This window comes from Chiloscyllium punctatum, chromosome X (genome assembly GCF_047496795.1).
Source record: "Chiloscyllium punctatum isolate Juve2018m chromosome X, sChiPun1.3, whole genome shotgun sequence".
Lineage (NCBI taxonomy): Eukaryota > Metazoa > Chordata > Chondrichthyes > Orectolobiformes > Hemiscylliidae > Chiloscyllium > Chiloscyllium punctatum.
Genome location: NC_092791.1, coordinates 31648397 through 31665598, shown reverse-complemented (window position 1 = coordinate 31665598; position 17202 = coordinate 31648397). Strand labels below are relative to the sequence as shown.

Here is a 17202-nt window from a genome sequence, read left to right as displayed (position 1 = left end):
GACTTCAGCTCAAACAGAAGAATGGCCACAGGTGGGGTGACCACATCCATAAACCACCTTGAGAAGGGGAGAAAGAGGGGAAATTTGGGAAGAAAACAAGTTAAACTTGATCAACCATTCTGGTCTTTGTGGGAGATTAGCTATCAATTCCAACAGTTGACACCACTAATTTGTTCTTCCTATTTTCTTACGACTATTTCAGTTCTGCTTCTGCTGTAAAATTCTAAAAAAGCCTCACTTCTCCATTGGTGGCTATAACCACTTGCCCTGAATGTTTACGTGATTTTGGAGCTGCTACCTCACTCAATTATTTCAAATTATAAAATCACAAAATTAAATGAGACTCAACTCAAAAAATACTAAAGTTACATTTGCTTCCGAAAAGTGTTTCAAACGAGCACTGAGGGAGGGGGGGATAGGGTGGAGATGAATCCAGCAGGAATTTTCCATGTATTTCGATGTAAGATGTGCATCGGATCAGTTGCGATGCCCCCTTCACTAATTAAGAAGCATAATGGGAGGCAGATTAGAAAAAGTCTTTTAATGTATTTTCAAGCAAACAAGCACAAAATGGAGACTCATAACATACCCCAATAGTGCTTTAATTAGCATTCTGGCCATTTACGGAGGGACACAAATTTTGTTTTTAGTTAAATTTTTGTGTTCAAAGAGGAATATGTCAGTACTGGGGAATTCTTTCCATTTCAGGCAACAAGCATTACCAGTTCAGGGATAATGCAGCCAGATCAGAGTAAGTCTTCCTCTATTCAGTCCCAAACCAAGAACAGTGCTCCTGATTGAACCAGTGTAAATTTTTCATATCGCAGACAAGCAATCTGTGATCTCTGCTTGAGATGCCAAATATTGTGAAACATCCATAGTCTTATTGCCATTAGGCATTGGACCGACTCTATCCAAACTGGTTAGGCAGTACTCTTAAAGCCAGCAAAAACGACCATATTCTGAAACTGGGCTGGTATTAAACCCAGAACCCAAAAGGTAAAAGACTAGTGATGAATCAACAGCATTATCCACTTCCCAATTTTCCAAATTCAATTCTTGGTGAGTGTTGAATTCGCTGGGAAAGAAGAGCAATAGCAAGACAGCTAAATGCTTTCCGAGGTAAAAACACAAATTTGTATAATACTTAAACAGAGCAATCTTTTTGACTTTCCAATAAAACTTACATAGAAGTTATCCGAGGAAGGTTTCTTATGGCAGACTGGTTAGCAAGGTTGAATCACATGGAATACAAAAAGAACTAGCCATTTGGATACAGAACTGGCTTGAACTTAGAAGACAGAGTGTGGTGGTGGTGGATTACTTTTCAGACTGGAGACCAGTAACCAGTGGTGTGCCACAAGGATCGGTGCTGGGTCCACGGCTTTTCATCATTTATATAAATGATTTTGATGTATAGTTAGTAAGTTTGCAGGTGACACCAAAATTGGAGGTATAGTGGACAGCGAAGAAGTTACCACCGTGTACAATGGGCTGAGGAGTGGCACATGGAGTTTAATTTAGATAAATGCGAGGTGCCGCATTTTGGAAAGGTGAATCAGAGCAGGACTTGTACATTTAATGGTAAGGTCCTGGGGAATGTTGCTGAACAAAGAGGACCTTGGAGTGCAGGTTCATAGTTGTTTGAAAGTGGAGTTGCAGGTGGATAGGATAGTGAAGAAGGCCTTTATTGGTCAGAGCATGGAGTATGAGTTGGGAGGTCATATTGCAGCTGTACAGGACATTGGTTAAGCCACTTTTGGAATACTGTATTCAATTATGTATTCCCTCCTATAGGAAGGATGTTGTGAAACTTGAAAGGCTTCAGCAAAGATTTACAAGGATATTGCCAGGGTTGGAGGATTTGAGCTCCAGGGAGAGGCTGAATAGGCTGGGGCTGTTTTCCCTAGAGCATCGGAGGCTGATGGGTGGCTTTATAGAAGTTTATAAAATCATGAGGGGCACGGAGAGGGTAAATGGACAAGGTCTTTCCCTAGGATGGGAGAGTCCAGAACTAGAGGACATAGGTTTAGGGTGAGACAGGAAAGATATAAAAGGGACCTAAGGGGCAACTTTTTCCACACAGAGCTGTCAGAGGAAATAGTGGAGGCTGGAACAATAACAACAGTTAAAAGGCATCTGGATGGGTATACGAATAGGAAGAGCTACGAGGGATAAGGGCCAAGTGCTGGCAAATGGGGTTGGATTAATTTAGGATATCTGGTCAGCATGGACGAATTGGACTGAAGGATCTGTTTCTATGTTGTACATCTGTGTGACTCTGACAGCTCACGTCTGATTTAGTTCAGCAGAACTTCCTGAACAACTCAATATTCATAGGTAATCCCCACGCTACTGATTACCGGATCCAAACAAAAATTCCGTTTCCAGGGATAAGGATAGTAACTTTTGAGGCTTTTCCAAGATCTCTAAAGAAACATTTTGAAAATGTTGATTCTTCTTTCAAAATGTAACCGAAATCAGGCTAGATATCTGGAGGAAATCCACATTTCATAAATAAAGCACTCAATATTCTGAATGACAAAAATATTACTACAGAACTGATTAGAGAAAAGGGTCTTCTGGTACAGTGAACCTATCTATGCAGATATCCAGGTTCAAGTATCAGCTCCCACAGAGGCATGTCATAATGTTTCTGAATAAGTTCATTAAAATAATTTCAGAGTTCGTTAGAAAGTATTTCTGATAATTTCTCTCTCAGCAATTAAAACTGTGGGATTTTAGAAAATGAATATTGGAAAACGAGAAACTACAAAAGGTGTAATCTCATTGCAGGGTTCAAATGATGGTAAAACTGTTGGGATAAAATAGCTGCCTAAAGTCATTCCCTTGATATCAAATGCTCATTGTGTAAATAAGAAACTAGCAGGAAGAGAGTTAGCAGTAAGAAATGAATCCATGTTGAATATTTCACAGAGGACAGTATTTCACACACACTGCTGGGAGTTTTTTTTTAAATATAGGCCTCCGCAAAGTTCCAGGGATGTGGAGGAGAGGATTGGCAAAATAATTCTGGGCAGGAGTGAAAGGAACACAGTGGTAATTATGGGGGACTTTAACGTCCCCAACATTGACTGGAAATGCCATAAATCTAGTATGTCGGATGGATCAGTTTTTGTCCAATGTGTGCGGAGGGCTTCCTGACACAGTGTGTCGAAGGGCCGACAAGAGGGGAGGCCACACTGGATATGGTACTTGGTAATGAACCAGGCCAGGTGTTTGATTTAGTGATAGGGGAGCACTTTGGAGAGAGCGATCATAATTCAGTTATGTTTAGTTTAGCAATGGAAAAGGATAGGTACATGCCACAGGGCAAGAGTTATAGATGGGTGAAGGGCAATTAAAATGCGATTAGGCAAGACTTAGGAGGCACAGAATGGGGTAGCAAAATGCAGGGGATGGGGATAAACGAAATGTGGGGCTGGTTTAAGGAACAGATATTGCGTGCCCTTGATAGATATGTCCCTGTCAGGCAAGGAGGAAGTGATAAGGTCAGGGAACTGTAGTTTACTAAAGAAATTGTATGTCTTGTTAAGTGAAAGAAGGAAGCTTATGTGACATTGAGATGAGATGGTTCAGATGAGACAATCTAGAGTTACAGATTAGCTGGGAAGGATTTAAAGAGAGAGAATTAAGAAGAGCAAGGAGGGTACATGAGCAGTCTTTAGCAGGCAGAATAAAGGAGAACCTTAAAGCTTTCTATAGGTATGTGAGGAGTAAAAGGATGACGAGGGTAGGAATAGGGCCAGTCAAAGACAGAAGTGGGAAGTTGTGTGTGGACCCTGTGGAGATTGGAGAAGTGCTAAAAGAATATTTCTCTTCTGTTTTCACTCAGGAAAAGGAGAATGTTGTAGAGGAGAAGACTGAGATATGGGCTATTAGACTAGAAAGGATTGAGGTTAGTAAGGAGGTGTTATCAATTCTAGAACGTGCGAAAGTCGATAGGTCCCCTGGGCCGGATGGGATTTCTCTGGGAAGCTAGGGAGGAGGTGGCGGAGCCTTTGGCCTTGATCTTTAAGTTGTCATTGTCTACAGGTTTAGTACCTGAGGATTGAATATTGCAAATGTTGTGCCCTTGTTCAAGGAGGGCAGCAGAGACGATATAGGTAATAATAGACCTGTGAGCCTTACCTCTGTTGTAGGAAAAGGTTTGGAAAGGATTATAAGAGATAGGATTAATAATCATCTAGCAAGCAACAATTGATTGCAGATAGCCAACATGGTTTCGTCAAGGGCAGGTCGTGTCTCACAAACCTCACTGAGTTTTTTTGAGAAGGTGACCAAGCACGTGGATGACTGTAGGGCAGTTGACGTGGTGTACATGGACTTCAGTAAGGCATTTGATAAGGTTCCACATGGTAGGCTAGTGCAGAAAATGTAGATTGAGAGTGATTTAGCAGTTTGGATTAGAAACTGGCTTTCTGTAAGAAGGCAACAAGTGGTGGTTGATGGAAAATATTCAGCCTGGAGTCCGGTTACTAGTGGTGTGCCACAAAGAGTTGTTTTGGGACCACTGCTGCTTGTCATTTTTACAAATGACTTGGATGCAGGCATAGGTGGATAGGTTAGTAAGTTTGCAGATGACACTAAAGTCGGTAAACTGATGGACAGTGTGGAAGAATGTTGTAGGGGACTTAGGTAAACTGCAGAATTGGGCTGAGAGGTGGCAAATGGAGTTCAGTGCAGATAAATGCGACGTGATTCACTTTGGGAAGAATAACAGGAAGGCAATCTACTGGGTCAATGGAAAGATTCTTGGTAGTGTGGATGTGCAGAGAATCTTGGTGCAAATGTACATAGATCCCTGAAAGTTGCCACCCAGGTTCCTAGTGCTTTTAAGGCAGCATACAACATGTTCGGTTTTATTGGTAGAGGGATCGAGTTCCAGATCAGCGATGTCATGCTACAACTGTACAAATGCTAGTGCGCCTCACTTAGAATATTGCGTATAGTTCTGGTTGCCCCATTACAGGAAGGATGTGGAAGCATTGGAAAAAGGTACAGAGGAGATTTACCAGGATTTTGCCTGGTCTGGAGCAAAGGTCTTATGAGGAAAGGCTGAGGGACTTGGGTCTGTTCTCATTGAAGCCAAGAAGGGATTTGATAGAGACATACAAGATGATCAGAGAATTAGACAGTGAGAGTTTTTTTTCCTAGGATGATGACGTCAGCTTGTATAAGGGGGCATAGCTGCAAATCGAGAGGTGATAGATTTAAGACAGATGTCAGAGGCAGGTTCTTTACTCAGTGTGGTAAGGGCATGGAATGCCCTACCTGCCAATGTAGTTAATTCAGCTACATTAGGGAGATTTAACAATCCTTCGATAAGCACATGGATATAGGGGGATGGGCTTAGATTAGTTTACAGGTCGGCGCAACATTGAGGGCCAAAGGGCCTGTTATGCGCTGTTTTGTTCTATGCTCATATGGACAGAGGGCTCTGAAATTAATTACTAACAAAGGCCACTGAAACATACAGCTTCAACAAGTTGAATTTATTAATGGAGTGAAAAGGAATTGCGGGATATACCGAAATGATGGGAATAATGCGTGTTTGGCCTAGCATCATAGAACATTACAGCGCAGTACGGGTCCTCCTCCTCCTCCCCGCCTCTCCTCCTCCTCCCCTCCATCCTTCACCACCCCCTCCATGTTGTGTTACCAATCTGAAGCCCATCTAACTCTCACTATTCAATTTTCATCCACATGTTTATCCAATGACCATTTAAATGCCCTTAAAGTTGGCAAGTCTACTACTGTTGCAGAGTTTGTTCTACACCCCTACTACTGAGTAAAGAAACTACTTCTGACATCTGTCCTATATCTATCATCCCTCAATTTAAAGCTATGCCCCTTCGTGCTAGCCATCACCATCTGAGGAAAACGGCTCTCAACGTCCAACCTATCGAAACCTCTGATCAACTTGTATTTGTCTATTAAGTCGCCGCTCAATCTTCTTCTCTGTAATGAAGACAGCTTCAAGGCCCACAGCCTTTCCTAGTAAGACCTTCCCTTCATACCAGGCAACATCCTGGGAAATCTCTTCTGCACCCTTTCCAATGCTTCCACACACTTCCTATAACACGGCCACCAGACCTGTACACAATACTCTGTTCATCCCACACTACCAAGAATCTTACCATTAGCCCAGTACTCTGCATTCCTGTTACTCTGTCCAAAGTGAATCACCTCACACTTCCCTGCATTAAACTTCATTTGCCACCTCTCGGCCCAGCTCTGCAGCTTATCTATGTCCCTCTGCAATTTGCAACATCCTTCCGCACTGTCCACAACTCCACCGACTTTAGTGTCATCTGCAAATTTACTAAACCATCTTCTATGCCCTCATCCAGGTCATTTATAAAAATGACAAACAGCAATGGCCCCAAAAAAGATCCTTGTGGTACACGACTAGTAAGTGAACGCCAGGATGAACATTTCCCATCAACCACCACACTCTGCCTTGTTACAACTAGCCAATTACATATCCAAACTGCTAAATTGCCCTTAATCCTATGCCTCTATTTTCTGCAATAGCCTACCATGGGGAACCTCATCAAACACTTGACCGAAATCTGTATACACCACATCAACTGCTTTATCCTAATCCACCTGTTTGGTCACCTTCTCAAAAGAACTCGACAAGGTTAGTGAGGCACGACCTATCCTTCACAAAACTGTGTTGACAATCCCTCATCAAATTATTCCTCTCTCTAGATGATTATAAATCCTATTCTTATAACCCTTTTCCAACACTTTACCCACAATCAAAGTAAAGCTCACTGGTTTATAATTACCAGGGTTGTCTCTATTCCCTTTCTTGAACAAGGGAACAACATTTGCTATCCTCCAGTCTTCTAACACTATTCCTGTAGACAATGGTGACATAAAGATCAAAGCCAAAGGCTCTGCAAACTGGTCCTTAGCATCCCAGAGAATCCTAGGATAAATACCATCCAGCTCAGGGGACTTATCTATTTTCACACTTTCCAGAATTGCTAACACTACCTCCTATGAACCTCAATCCCGTCTAGTTTAGTAGCCTGTATCTCAGTATTCTCCTCGACAACATTGTCTTTTTCCATGCGAATACTGACGAAAAATATTCAGTTAGCACCTCTCCTATCTTCTCGGACTCCATGCACAATTTTCCACTACTGTCCTTGACTGACCCTAATCTTGCCCTAGTCATTCTTTTATTCCTGATATACCTATAGAAAGCTTTCGGGTTTTCTTGATCCTACCTGCCAACGATTTCTCATGTTCCCCCCGGCTTTTCTTTGCTCTCTCTTTAGGCTCGCCCTGGCCAACTTGTAACTCTCAAGTGCCATAACTGAGCCTTTACATCTCATCTTTACATGACCCTCCTTCTTCCTCTTGACAAGAAATTCAAGTTCTTTCGTAAACCACGGTTCCCTCACTTAACCACTTCCTCCTTCCTCCATACTTAACAATGACACGCAGTAGCTGTTCCTTAAATAAGCTCCACATTTCAATTGTGCCCATCCCCTGCAGTTTCCTTCCCCAACCCATGCATCCTAAATCTCACTTAATTGCATCATAAATGCCTTTCCCACAACTATAACTCTTGCCCTGCGGTATATACCTGGCCCTTTCCATCACTAAAGTAACTACAACCAAATTGTAGTCACTATCACCAAAGTGCTCACTTACCTCCAAATCTGGCCTGGTTCATTACCCAGTACCAAATCCAATGTGGCCTCGCTTCTTGTTGGCTTGTCTATATACTGTATCAGGAAACTATCCTGCACACATTGGACAAAATCTGACCCATCTAAAGTATTCGAACTATAGTATTTCCAGTCAATATTTGCAAAGTTAAAGACCCCCCATAACAACTACCCTGTCAGCTTCACTCCTATTCAGAATCACCTTTCTACATCTCTGGAACTATTTGGAGGTCTATAGAAAACTCCCGACAGGGTGACCTTTCCTTTCCTCTTTCTAACCTCAGTAGACAGGTCATCATCAGACGTCCTTTCTGCCACCGTAATACTGAGCTTAACCAACAATGCCACACCTCCCCCTCTTTTACCACCTTCCCTGTTCTTACTGAAACATCGAAACTCAGGAACCTGCAACAACCATTCCTCTCCCTCCTCTATCCATGTCTCCGAAATGGCCACAACATTGAAGTCCCAGGTACCAACCCATGCTGCAAGTTCACCCACCTTATTCCAGATAGTCCTGGCGTTGAAGCAGACACACTTCAAACCACCTTCCTGCCTGCCAGTACACTCTTGCGACCTTGAAACCTTATTTATGACCTCACTACTCTCAACTTCCTGTACACTGGAGCTACAATTCAGGTTTCCATCCCCTGCTGAATTATTTTAAACCCTCCTGAAGAGCATTAGCAAATATCCCCCCCAGGATATTGGCACCCCTCTGGTTCAGGTGCAGACCATCCTGTTTGTAGAGGTCCCACCTATCCCAGAATGAGCCCAAATTATCCAGGTCCTTAGTCTATTGCGACAAATTATTGTATTAAGTTCAATACATCCAGTATAAATACCTTTCCTGATGTATGGCCACAAAAGAAGAAGCGGTTGGACTGTCGCATGATTGTAACTCCTGGAACTTCAACTGTGTACTGGGAAGAGAAACAAAATCAAGTAGTGTATATTAAGATGAAATATTCTTCATTAATCTTTCAAAGGCTCTCACAACTTGTGTTTGAGCCAAAAAGGAATTTTTACTATGAAGGAAATAACAGATGGCAAGAGGTGCAGCAGTGGTTAGTCACACTAACCTTTAACCTGCCTTGAAATGTAGCCCAGACTACATTGAAGGTCTATTTTTCAAGGAACCATAAATGCTTGGATAATCTCAATCCAAGTTCTACTAGTTGTGTGCCTAAAACACCTCACAAAAACCACAAAGCATGATGGGTTTAGAGAATGGGAAGCAAAAAGAAGCACATATTGACCCTCAAAGATTGGTTGAGGCAACAGAGAAAGAACAAGTCAAAGTTACAGCAAGACAGTTGGTAACGGTTCGCTTTAGCATTTATTGCCAGTAGAATGGAATATAAACAGAGACATTTTACTGCCTCTATACAGGCTTTTGTGAAACCTCATCTTGAGTATTGTGTATAGATTTGGTTCCTATTTGCAAAACGATATAATTGTTTTAGAAGCATTTCAGAGTAGGTGCACGAGTTGCTTAGATAAAGCACCCATCTTGTAAAGAAGAGTTAAACAAGCTGGGCCAATACCCAATAGAGTTTAGAACAGGGAGGCAATCTTATCAAAACAAATAAGATCTGGAGGGAACTTGATTCGGTGGATACTGGAAAGATGATTCCTCTTGTGGGGGTGACTAGATAATTTAAAAATAAGAGGTCTCCCTTTTAAAAAGGAGGTTAAGTTTTTTTTTCCCTCAACGGGTCATTAATTTGGAATTCTCATCTCCAGAAAGCAGGAGATTGTGTCATTGAATTTATTCAAAGTGGAATTAGATAAGATTTTTAATAGACAAAAGGATATAGATCGCTATGTCACAGAACAGACAGGAAAATGGAATGAAAACCACAACTAGAATCAATTATGATCTTATCAAATGACATCGCAGGCTCAAAGGGTGACTGGCCCACTCCTGCACATAAGTCCTATTTTCTTATCTCAAATTAGTCAGCATTACCTAAAGATGCTAAGTAATAGAAAATAAAAAATGATATGTTCATTTAAAATCTCTCTTCAAATTATTAGAAATAGAATCATTGCCAAGTAATACTGATCATGTATCTACATGGATTAAACAGCTACTCACAGCTGATCATAATGAATCCTCTCAAGCATTTCTCTCAGTTGAAAGGTTCAACAACATGCTTGTGTCACATCACATCATTTCCCTGCTCTTCCTGGAATGGCAAAAGGCTTAGTAGTTCCTTTAGGGAACATTGGGACCACTTCAAGACAACTCTCTATTGCCTACCAATTCACTGCACAGCTGCAAAGTGTTTCAGGTTTTCTTTCCCACTTCCTTCTGTGCTACCTTCCAGCTTGTGTTGAATATTGCTGACAAGTTGCCTGGAGTGCAGCATTTCTAACATTGAGTAACATCTGCACACACTTATCCTGCAAGGGGTTTCCTTCACAATATTTCATGGAACCTAGTCCAAGAATCTCCGAATCATACCACCACAGTAACTATGGGAAGAGCAGGTTTAAAATCATGAATCAAATTACTTAAAACTAATAAAATGTAATATTATAGCTCAGGACTTTACCTTTTCACTTTCTTGCACTGCATTTAAGTCTACTTCTATGACATGATTTTGAAGGCCCCCCAAGAGAACAGAGTTGTTGTCAGTGAGAAGAAGACTGTGCATGTCCTCAACTTCATCCATACTAGAAATTTTTAAAAATGCAGTGTAAGTAATTGCATAGACAAGAATAAGGAATACAGTCAAACACTACACATTCATGTTTAGCACTGTGCCAACACACATTGGATAAAACACTATTTGTTGCTTCAAGGAAATAAGACAATTCAAAACTCTATATCATCATTTACTACTTAGTATGAAACATTATTAAACAAAACATTGTAACTAAGGTAACTAGTATCTCAATTAAAATGTATTTTTCCACTAATATGATGTCACAAAGTGACTCCAATCTTTCACAGTGCTGAAGGTGAGCATACTGAAGGTGAGCATATATAGAGTCAGAAGTGTATAGAATGCTCACTGTTCCCACATCATTCAATACAATATTGTAAACCTCCAAATTACCATTTTGCTTGACCTGAAGACGTACAGGAGACATTCAATACGTGAGACAGAATTGGGAGCTTTACTATTTAACAGATCAAACAATCTTGAATCCCACAGCTCTCATGCACTACAGATTTAACTCATGTTCAATGTCAATTTGATAGAAAAATATTTTTAAAACTACCCTGCTTCTTCGCCAGGACATTTACGTGATTGTTCTTTTGGATATATTTGAGAAAAAAGATGACAGTGCAGGAAAGTGATTGTAACTCTGTGCCTGATGACAAACATTCTGCTTTCATGTTCACAGATGAATTATCAATTTGGAGTTTCTCAATCAAAGAACAGATTTTTTTTTAAAAGTTGCACAAACCTCCAAAATTTCAGATTGAAGTAACAATTTTTAAAAAAATTATAAACATAAAATGAAGACTAAAATCAACAACAGCATATTAAGGAAAAGTAAAATAAAAGTTAAACTAAGTTTATAAAGCCAGAGAACAACAGAATTAAATGTTTGATCTCAGATTTGTGCTTCAAATGACGAATTTAGTGTGACTGTTATAATGACAAATCTATTTCTGACTTTTACATAGATTAATTACTGTGTTCAAATTGTATGTATTTGAGTGGATATCACATAAACCAAATCCACACAGGGAGCCAGGAAGCATTTACTCTCAGCTAAGGGTTATCTAAAGTAACTTTTCATAATTACTCAAACTTATAAGCATTTGAATTGCATGGATTTTATAAAATGAGAGGCTCCCTCTGTAGCCTAGCCAAATACCATCACAAAGACTAATTAGCATGACAGACCAGAATTCCCAAGGTACAATCTTTATCTTCCATTTTTCTTTCTTCAGAAAGTGCTGCCCCATTCTGAAATGCAATTCCAAAAGTTGCAACAGCCCTCTTGAAATTTTGCAAAGTTGCTATTGCTCACATAACCTATAACACTGACTAATGCCGCATTCTTCACCACCAATTGAAGTGAAACCTTACAGCACATCCGGCCAGATTCTCACTAAACATTAATATATACAACTAGCCAAAGAGTGACACTGGGCGAAGCAACAGTTGAAGTGACACAAGAATAGCCACTCAAGTTACACATGGCCGGTCAGCATCGTGGAAACATACAGCCCAATCAACATCATCACAAGAGAGGTGAAAATTGGGGGTCTGGGGAAGAAAGAAAGAGAGGAATAAAACTGTAGGTGTGTCAACGTAACAACTTAATCATATGATTAAACAAGGTTAGAGTTTAGGAATTTTGCAGTGGCTAACTCACCTCCTGATTTCCCAAAAACCTGTTTACCATCTACAAAGCACAAATCAGGAGATTGATGGAATACTCCCTACTTGTCTGGATGAACTCAGCTCCAAGCACACCCATGACATTCAACATCATCCAAGACAAAGTAACCCACTTGATCGGTTCTCCCAGCTGCTAAGTTTAATCATTCATTCCCTCCACCACCCATACACAGTGGCAGCAGCATGTACTATCTACAAGATGCACCACAGCAACTCACCAAGGTCCCTGCAACAGCACTTTCCAAACTTGCAAATTCTACCACTTAGAAGAACAACAGCAAATGCATGGGAGCTCACACCCTTACTCTAAAAGTACCTCCGTCATGTGGGCTGCAGTAATTCGATAAGGTAACTCACCATCATCTTCTCAAGTTTAATTAGGGATGGGCATTAAATGCTAGCCCGACCAGCAATGCTCACATTCCAAACAGGAAGGGGGAAAACAAAACTCCAATACTCTTTACCTCTTCAACTCATCTGTTCATCTACTTTTAATGCCCTGCCTTTAGGTTAAACTTAAAAACTTACGCATAATCAAACATTATAAGTCCTCCTCGAGTAAAGCACTTGAGGTTATTCTTATTTAAAAAGAGCACTCCACTGTCAATGCTTTGGATGTGACGTATGTCATCAGTGGCGTTAACTTGAAAGGATGAGTAGCGTTCCATAGTGGGACCAAAGAAGGAGGTTGCATGGCCCTAGACAGAAAAATTTCAAAGATGAATTTAGTCGCATTCTTCTGAAGACAAAGGAGTCAAGCACCACACCAATCCAAAGCAAACTCAAAGATTCCCAAAAGTATTACATAGCAAGAGCAGCAACAAACATAAATTATTTATCAAAAAACATTATTTTGTTTTACTAATGACAATGCAAAAGGATTTTGAATTCTATTTCCAAAACACAATTTAACAATTAAAAATTACAAGTAATTCGGAAGGTTCTGTTCACCACATGCAGGATCACCCCTCAGATCTGTGGTGTACAATAATTAACACTACACAGGTCTACATCAAAATTAAGCTGTCAACATTAAAAAGACAGCATGCTTAGACAGCTCTATGTTTAAAAAATGAATAAAACAGACTTTTCAAATATTTATTGTGCATCATGTTAATTTAACAGCAAAAGAATGCAAGGAAATAACATGTATATGCAGCAAAACTATACTGTGTGGGATGACACTGAATCAACATATTTCTCTGTGACTGACAGCTTGTGAATTTGTATCAAGTCACCTGAGCAGAACTGAAAACTTCCTCATCTCACCCAAGCTGATAGTAAGGACCAGCCAGGTGGCCTTTTGGGATTTCTTCACAAGGTAAGGGAGTGTGTGAAGGAAAAGTAGATTTTCTAGCGATCCCCCAGGAGCCATTTTTGCATCAACATTGCGGAATCCTGGAAAGCGGACAGATTCCAATCCCACATCAACCATTAACACAATTATGAGCATTCAAAATGCAACGTTTAAAAAAAAGAATTCTGAGTGCTTATGCTAGATTTGGAAATTGGTCAGTACTATTTGTTTTGACTCAACTGCATAAATCATTAACTTAAAAAAGAGAAACTCTCAGCTCCAAACAGGTGATAATAATTTAGCATAATCTGCGTCTGATTATAAGGGTCCTTTTGTGGTGCAGTGGTAGTATCCCTACCCCTGAACTGAGAGACAGGTTCAAAGTCCCACCAGCTCCAGAGGTGTGTAATAACATCTCTGAATAGGCTGATTAGAAAAATAGGTCTTTGTCTGATTATAGTCGGATTATTTTAAACAGATACACCCAACAACTAACTTCAAAATCAATCTTTTTATCATACTTTTAAATTTTACAAGTCAAATTGCAACATCAGTGGGTTAGGACTCATCAGCGGGTTAGGTATCATCAACAGATTCTGGACCATCCCTGTTATATCAAGTGACCTGTAAGCTGTACAAATACAACATACCAATCAATTATCCACTGGTATACCCAAAGGCCTCTATCCTAGAACTGAGACCCATTATTTTACTTGATTGGAGGTTAATGTACTACACTTACCCCATGATTTCCCACCCAAAGCAATTCATCTTGAAGGTCAAAATGTGATGCAGTTACAGGGACTCCGACTTCTGCAACAACCCTGTGCAGCGCTGAATACATTCCCTCCACAAGGTGTACAGATTCAGATACTGAGACCGGCATGCCATCCAGCTGGACACCATCTGCTTCCAGTTCCACATTCTGCAGTAAGTTGGGGTCAAGCCGTGGGTCCAGGGAATGCTCAATTGAATTGTCCAGGGAAGGGTCAATGCCAGGATGCAGGGATGGTGAGTATTCCCCAAGGCCAGAATCAAGACCATCAAAATTCATGGTTTATTCTAGGGATGAAAAGAATAGAAGTACTTGGGAGAGAAATAAGTTCCAATTTATGTGGCAGTTATTTAAACCCATCTTAACCAAAACATGTATGCAAAACAAATATCATTTCCACTTTATTCCCCCAACTGAAAACATCCTGTCCTCTCTTGTTACTACACCATGTACATACATATAAAGGTTACATTCGTCAAGCCTGTGCCAGAGAGCTGGAAATACTTCAAAAAGTCTTATGATTACAAATGGTTGCTAGCCACCATACAATGTGCAGAAAACATTCAACAAAATTCGAAATTAATGCACAATTATACTGCAGAACACGGAAGCCGGAAGTTCATAATGAAAGATACTCAGATTAAAACTGGAAAATCACAAAACGCCTTCCAAACTCGTGGCGTAGTACATAAAATGACAGGCCAAGTGCCTCTAGGACAAGGCAGATGGGAGTCAACCAAACCCGTGATAATGCTGTCATTTTAAAAAGGTTTTCTTGTCCTTGTGTTTTTTTTGAAGAAGAGGTCATAAAGGCAGAAGTGCCAAACAAACAAAATAACAAAGTCTCGTTTAATAATGAACCTCTGACTTTCTTCTAAGATTTCTCTCATGATGCTATTCCCTCCTGCCAGTAAGAATCGGTGTTTGAATTTGTCGTTTTGCCAAGGGGTGTGTTTATGGGATGTTACTATATTGGAACAGTTAATTAGTAACAGTTACTGTATTGGGTTGGTTAAGTTTTCCAATAATTAAGTTATTCTAAATTCTGCTTTCTTTTGTTTGTGTTTCAACTGTAGTGTTTAAGTAAATTGTTTTGTTTAAGCAGAGTGGTTTGATGAGTCGCATCATACCTGGAACACCCACTTCACATCTGTTTTTAAAATAAGAAAAAGCTATGGTCTAGGCTACCTTCTTAAAAATATTTTGAGGGGATCTGGTCTGGTCCATAACAGACCTCAAATATCAACATAATCTGAGCACACAATAACCTGCCTTTTTGTAATGATTCTAGTACTGTTATCCAATTATCAAACTAAACATAACACACAAAACATTCGGCTTACACTTACCAATGATTTCTAAAATCCAATTTTCTAATTATGACAATATCAAAGCTACAAATAATGCAAAGAAAACATAATTTCAAATTATCACCCATTTTTAATTAGTCATATCCAAACCACTTTGGTAGAAGCATTTTTCCAAACTAAACAAGGAGGATTTCTCCAATGTTACAGTAAAACACAAATACTATCAAACTTCTTTTTCAAAAGACATTGATCCCTTGCTGGGCACATGATGGCCCCTAATCCAAGTGAACACCATTCATTTTGGAATAGTAAATGCTGACAAGCAACTTAATCCTGCAGGACATCACAACCTACTTCCAACAGTTATAACTGGATAGTGAACAGCAGTGAGAATCCTGACCAACTTTTCTCTTTTTAGGGTTGATAGATGATCAACAACGTAGAAGTTACTGGAAATTCAAGTCTCATAATAGGACATAAAATTGTTGGTTGAGATTACATGACACAGACTCAGGAGTTGTTCTCTTTCACAAATGCGTATTACCAAAATTGTAACTAAAACTTAATGCTGGCCTAATGCATTTAACAATACTTTCTCTTGGTAGCAATTTCATCAATATTGCAATGCAGGAATTAGATGTTCAAAGTACAAAACAGATGAAAGGAAACTCCCTGAAGCAAAAACTCATGTCAATTTTCAAATGCCAAACGAAACTTTATGGCAGGCCAAGTAGAGGGCAGTTTTTGTGGAAAGGAAGTCACAAATTAAATGATGTATCTGCTATCCAGGACCCCTACATTCCCGATGTATTTATGTGGAATGAATCAAATGATAATTCATGGCATGGTATTAGGAAGATAGAACATATAAATCCAAAAACCAAGAAGTAACAAAATAAGAGTGTGCAGCAAACTAGGCTATTTTGTGTATTTCCTAAAGCAGACTCCCGAGCAACACATACCATGGGGAAAGAAAAGGGGAACCAACACCATAAAAGACAAAATAAACTTTAACCTAGCAATCAAACTTTTCACTGATCGTTAACGTTTTTATGGAAGTCTTCTCGCCATTCTAGTACTTCACACAGAACTGGCGCAGGTGGAAGGTAGTCCCCTTGGCGAAAATTGACTGAGTTAGTCTGCTATAATTTGTGCAGTTTTCCATTTTTTAAACTCGTAATCTCAAACAATTATCGTCAGGCTGTCATTTCGACGATATTCAACAGCCACAGGCGATGGTTAAAACAGCGATTTGAAAAAAAACGTCATCCAGGCCCAGCCAACATGCTGATTGGCTTTTCCAGTTACTTCACATTAAATTCCTATTACATGGCTCACTTATCACGCATTAATATTAAACCTACCAGCACTTCCTTTTTATCTTTTATCGTCTCACATTACACACAAAAACATAACCAACTACCATTAAAACAAAGCTCAAAAAAGCCCAACAACAATACTACCCACAATCCACTGCAACAGCCATATTATTCTGATGGGCAAGCGTTCCACCCAATGTATAATCGTTGGAGGTGGGGTTTCAAGTCCGGCTGTGTACGGATGCTGTTTGGTTCCTCAAGCAAAGTAAAAATCGAAAGTAGATCCAGAAGAGCATAACGAGCGAGGGAAGCGGTACAAGAAGGTTGCGGAAACTTGATGTAAATTCTTATCATTGGTATGCGAATCTTTGTAGTTAAATTCGTTTTTGAGGTACAACCGCAGTAGTTTTGCTCCTCAG

General features: G+C 39.9%; 1 protein-coding gene across 8 annotated transcripts in view; it reads right to left on the bottom strand.

The window, feature by feature from the left end:
* The window catches only part of pan2 (poly(A) specific ribonuclease subunit PAN2), a 139263-nt gene extending 122322 nt beyond the window's left edge, over positions 1 to 16941 (bottom strand). For all 8 annotated transcript variants that reach the window (XM_072567187.1, XM_072567180.1, XM_072567182.1 and 5 more), the window contains exons 1-5: positions 16829 to 16941; positions 14122 to 14441; positions 12611 to 12780; positions 10274 to 10394; positions 8558 to 8635 (exon numbers count right to left, since the gene is read on the bottom strand). In XM_072567187.1, coding sequence (XP_072423288.1) covers positions 8558 to 8635; positions 10274 to 10394; positions 12611 to 12780; positions 14122 to 14433 — 681 coding nt within the window. In that variant the 5' untranslated portion in view covers positions 14434 to 14441; positions 16829 to 16941. The remainder of the gene's footprint in view (positions 1 to 8557; positions 8636 to 10273; positions 10395 to 12610; positions 12781 to 14121; positions 14442 to 16828) is intronic.
* Between the last annotated feature and the right edge of the window lie 261 nt (positions 16942 to 17202).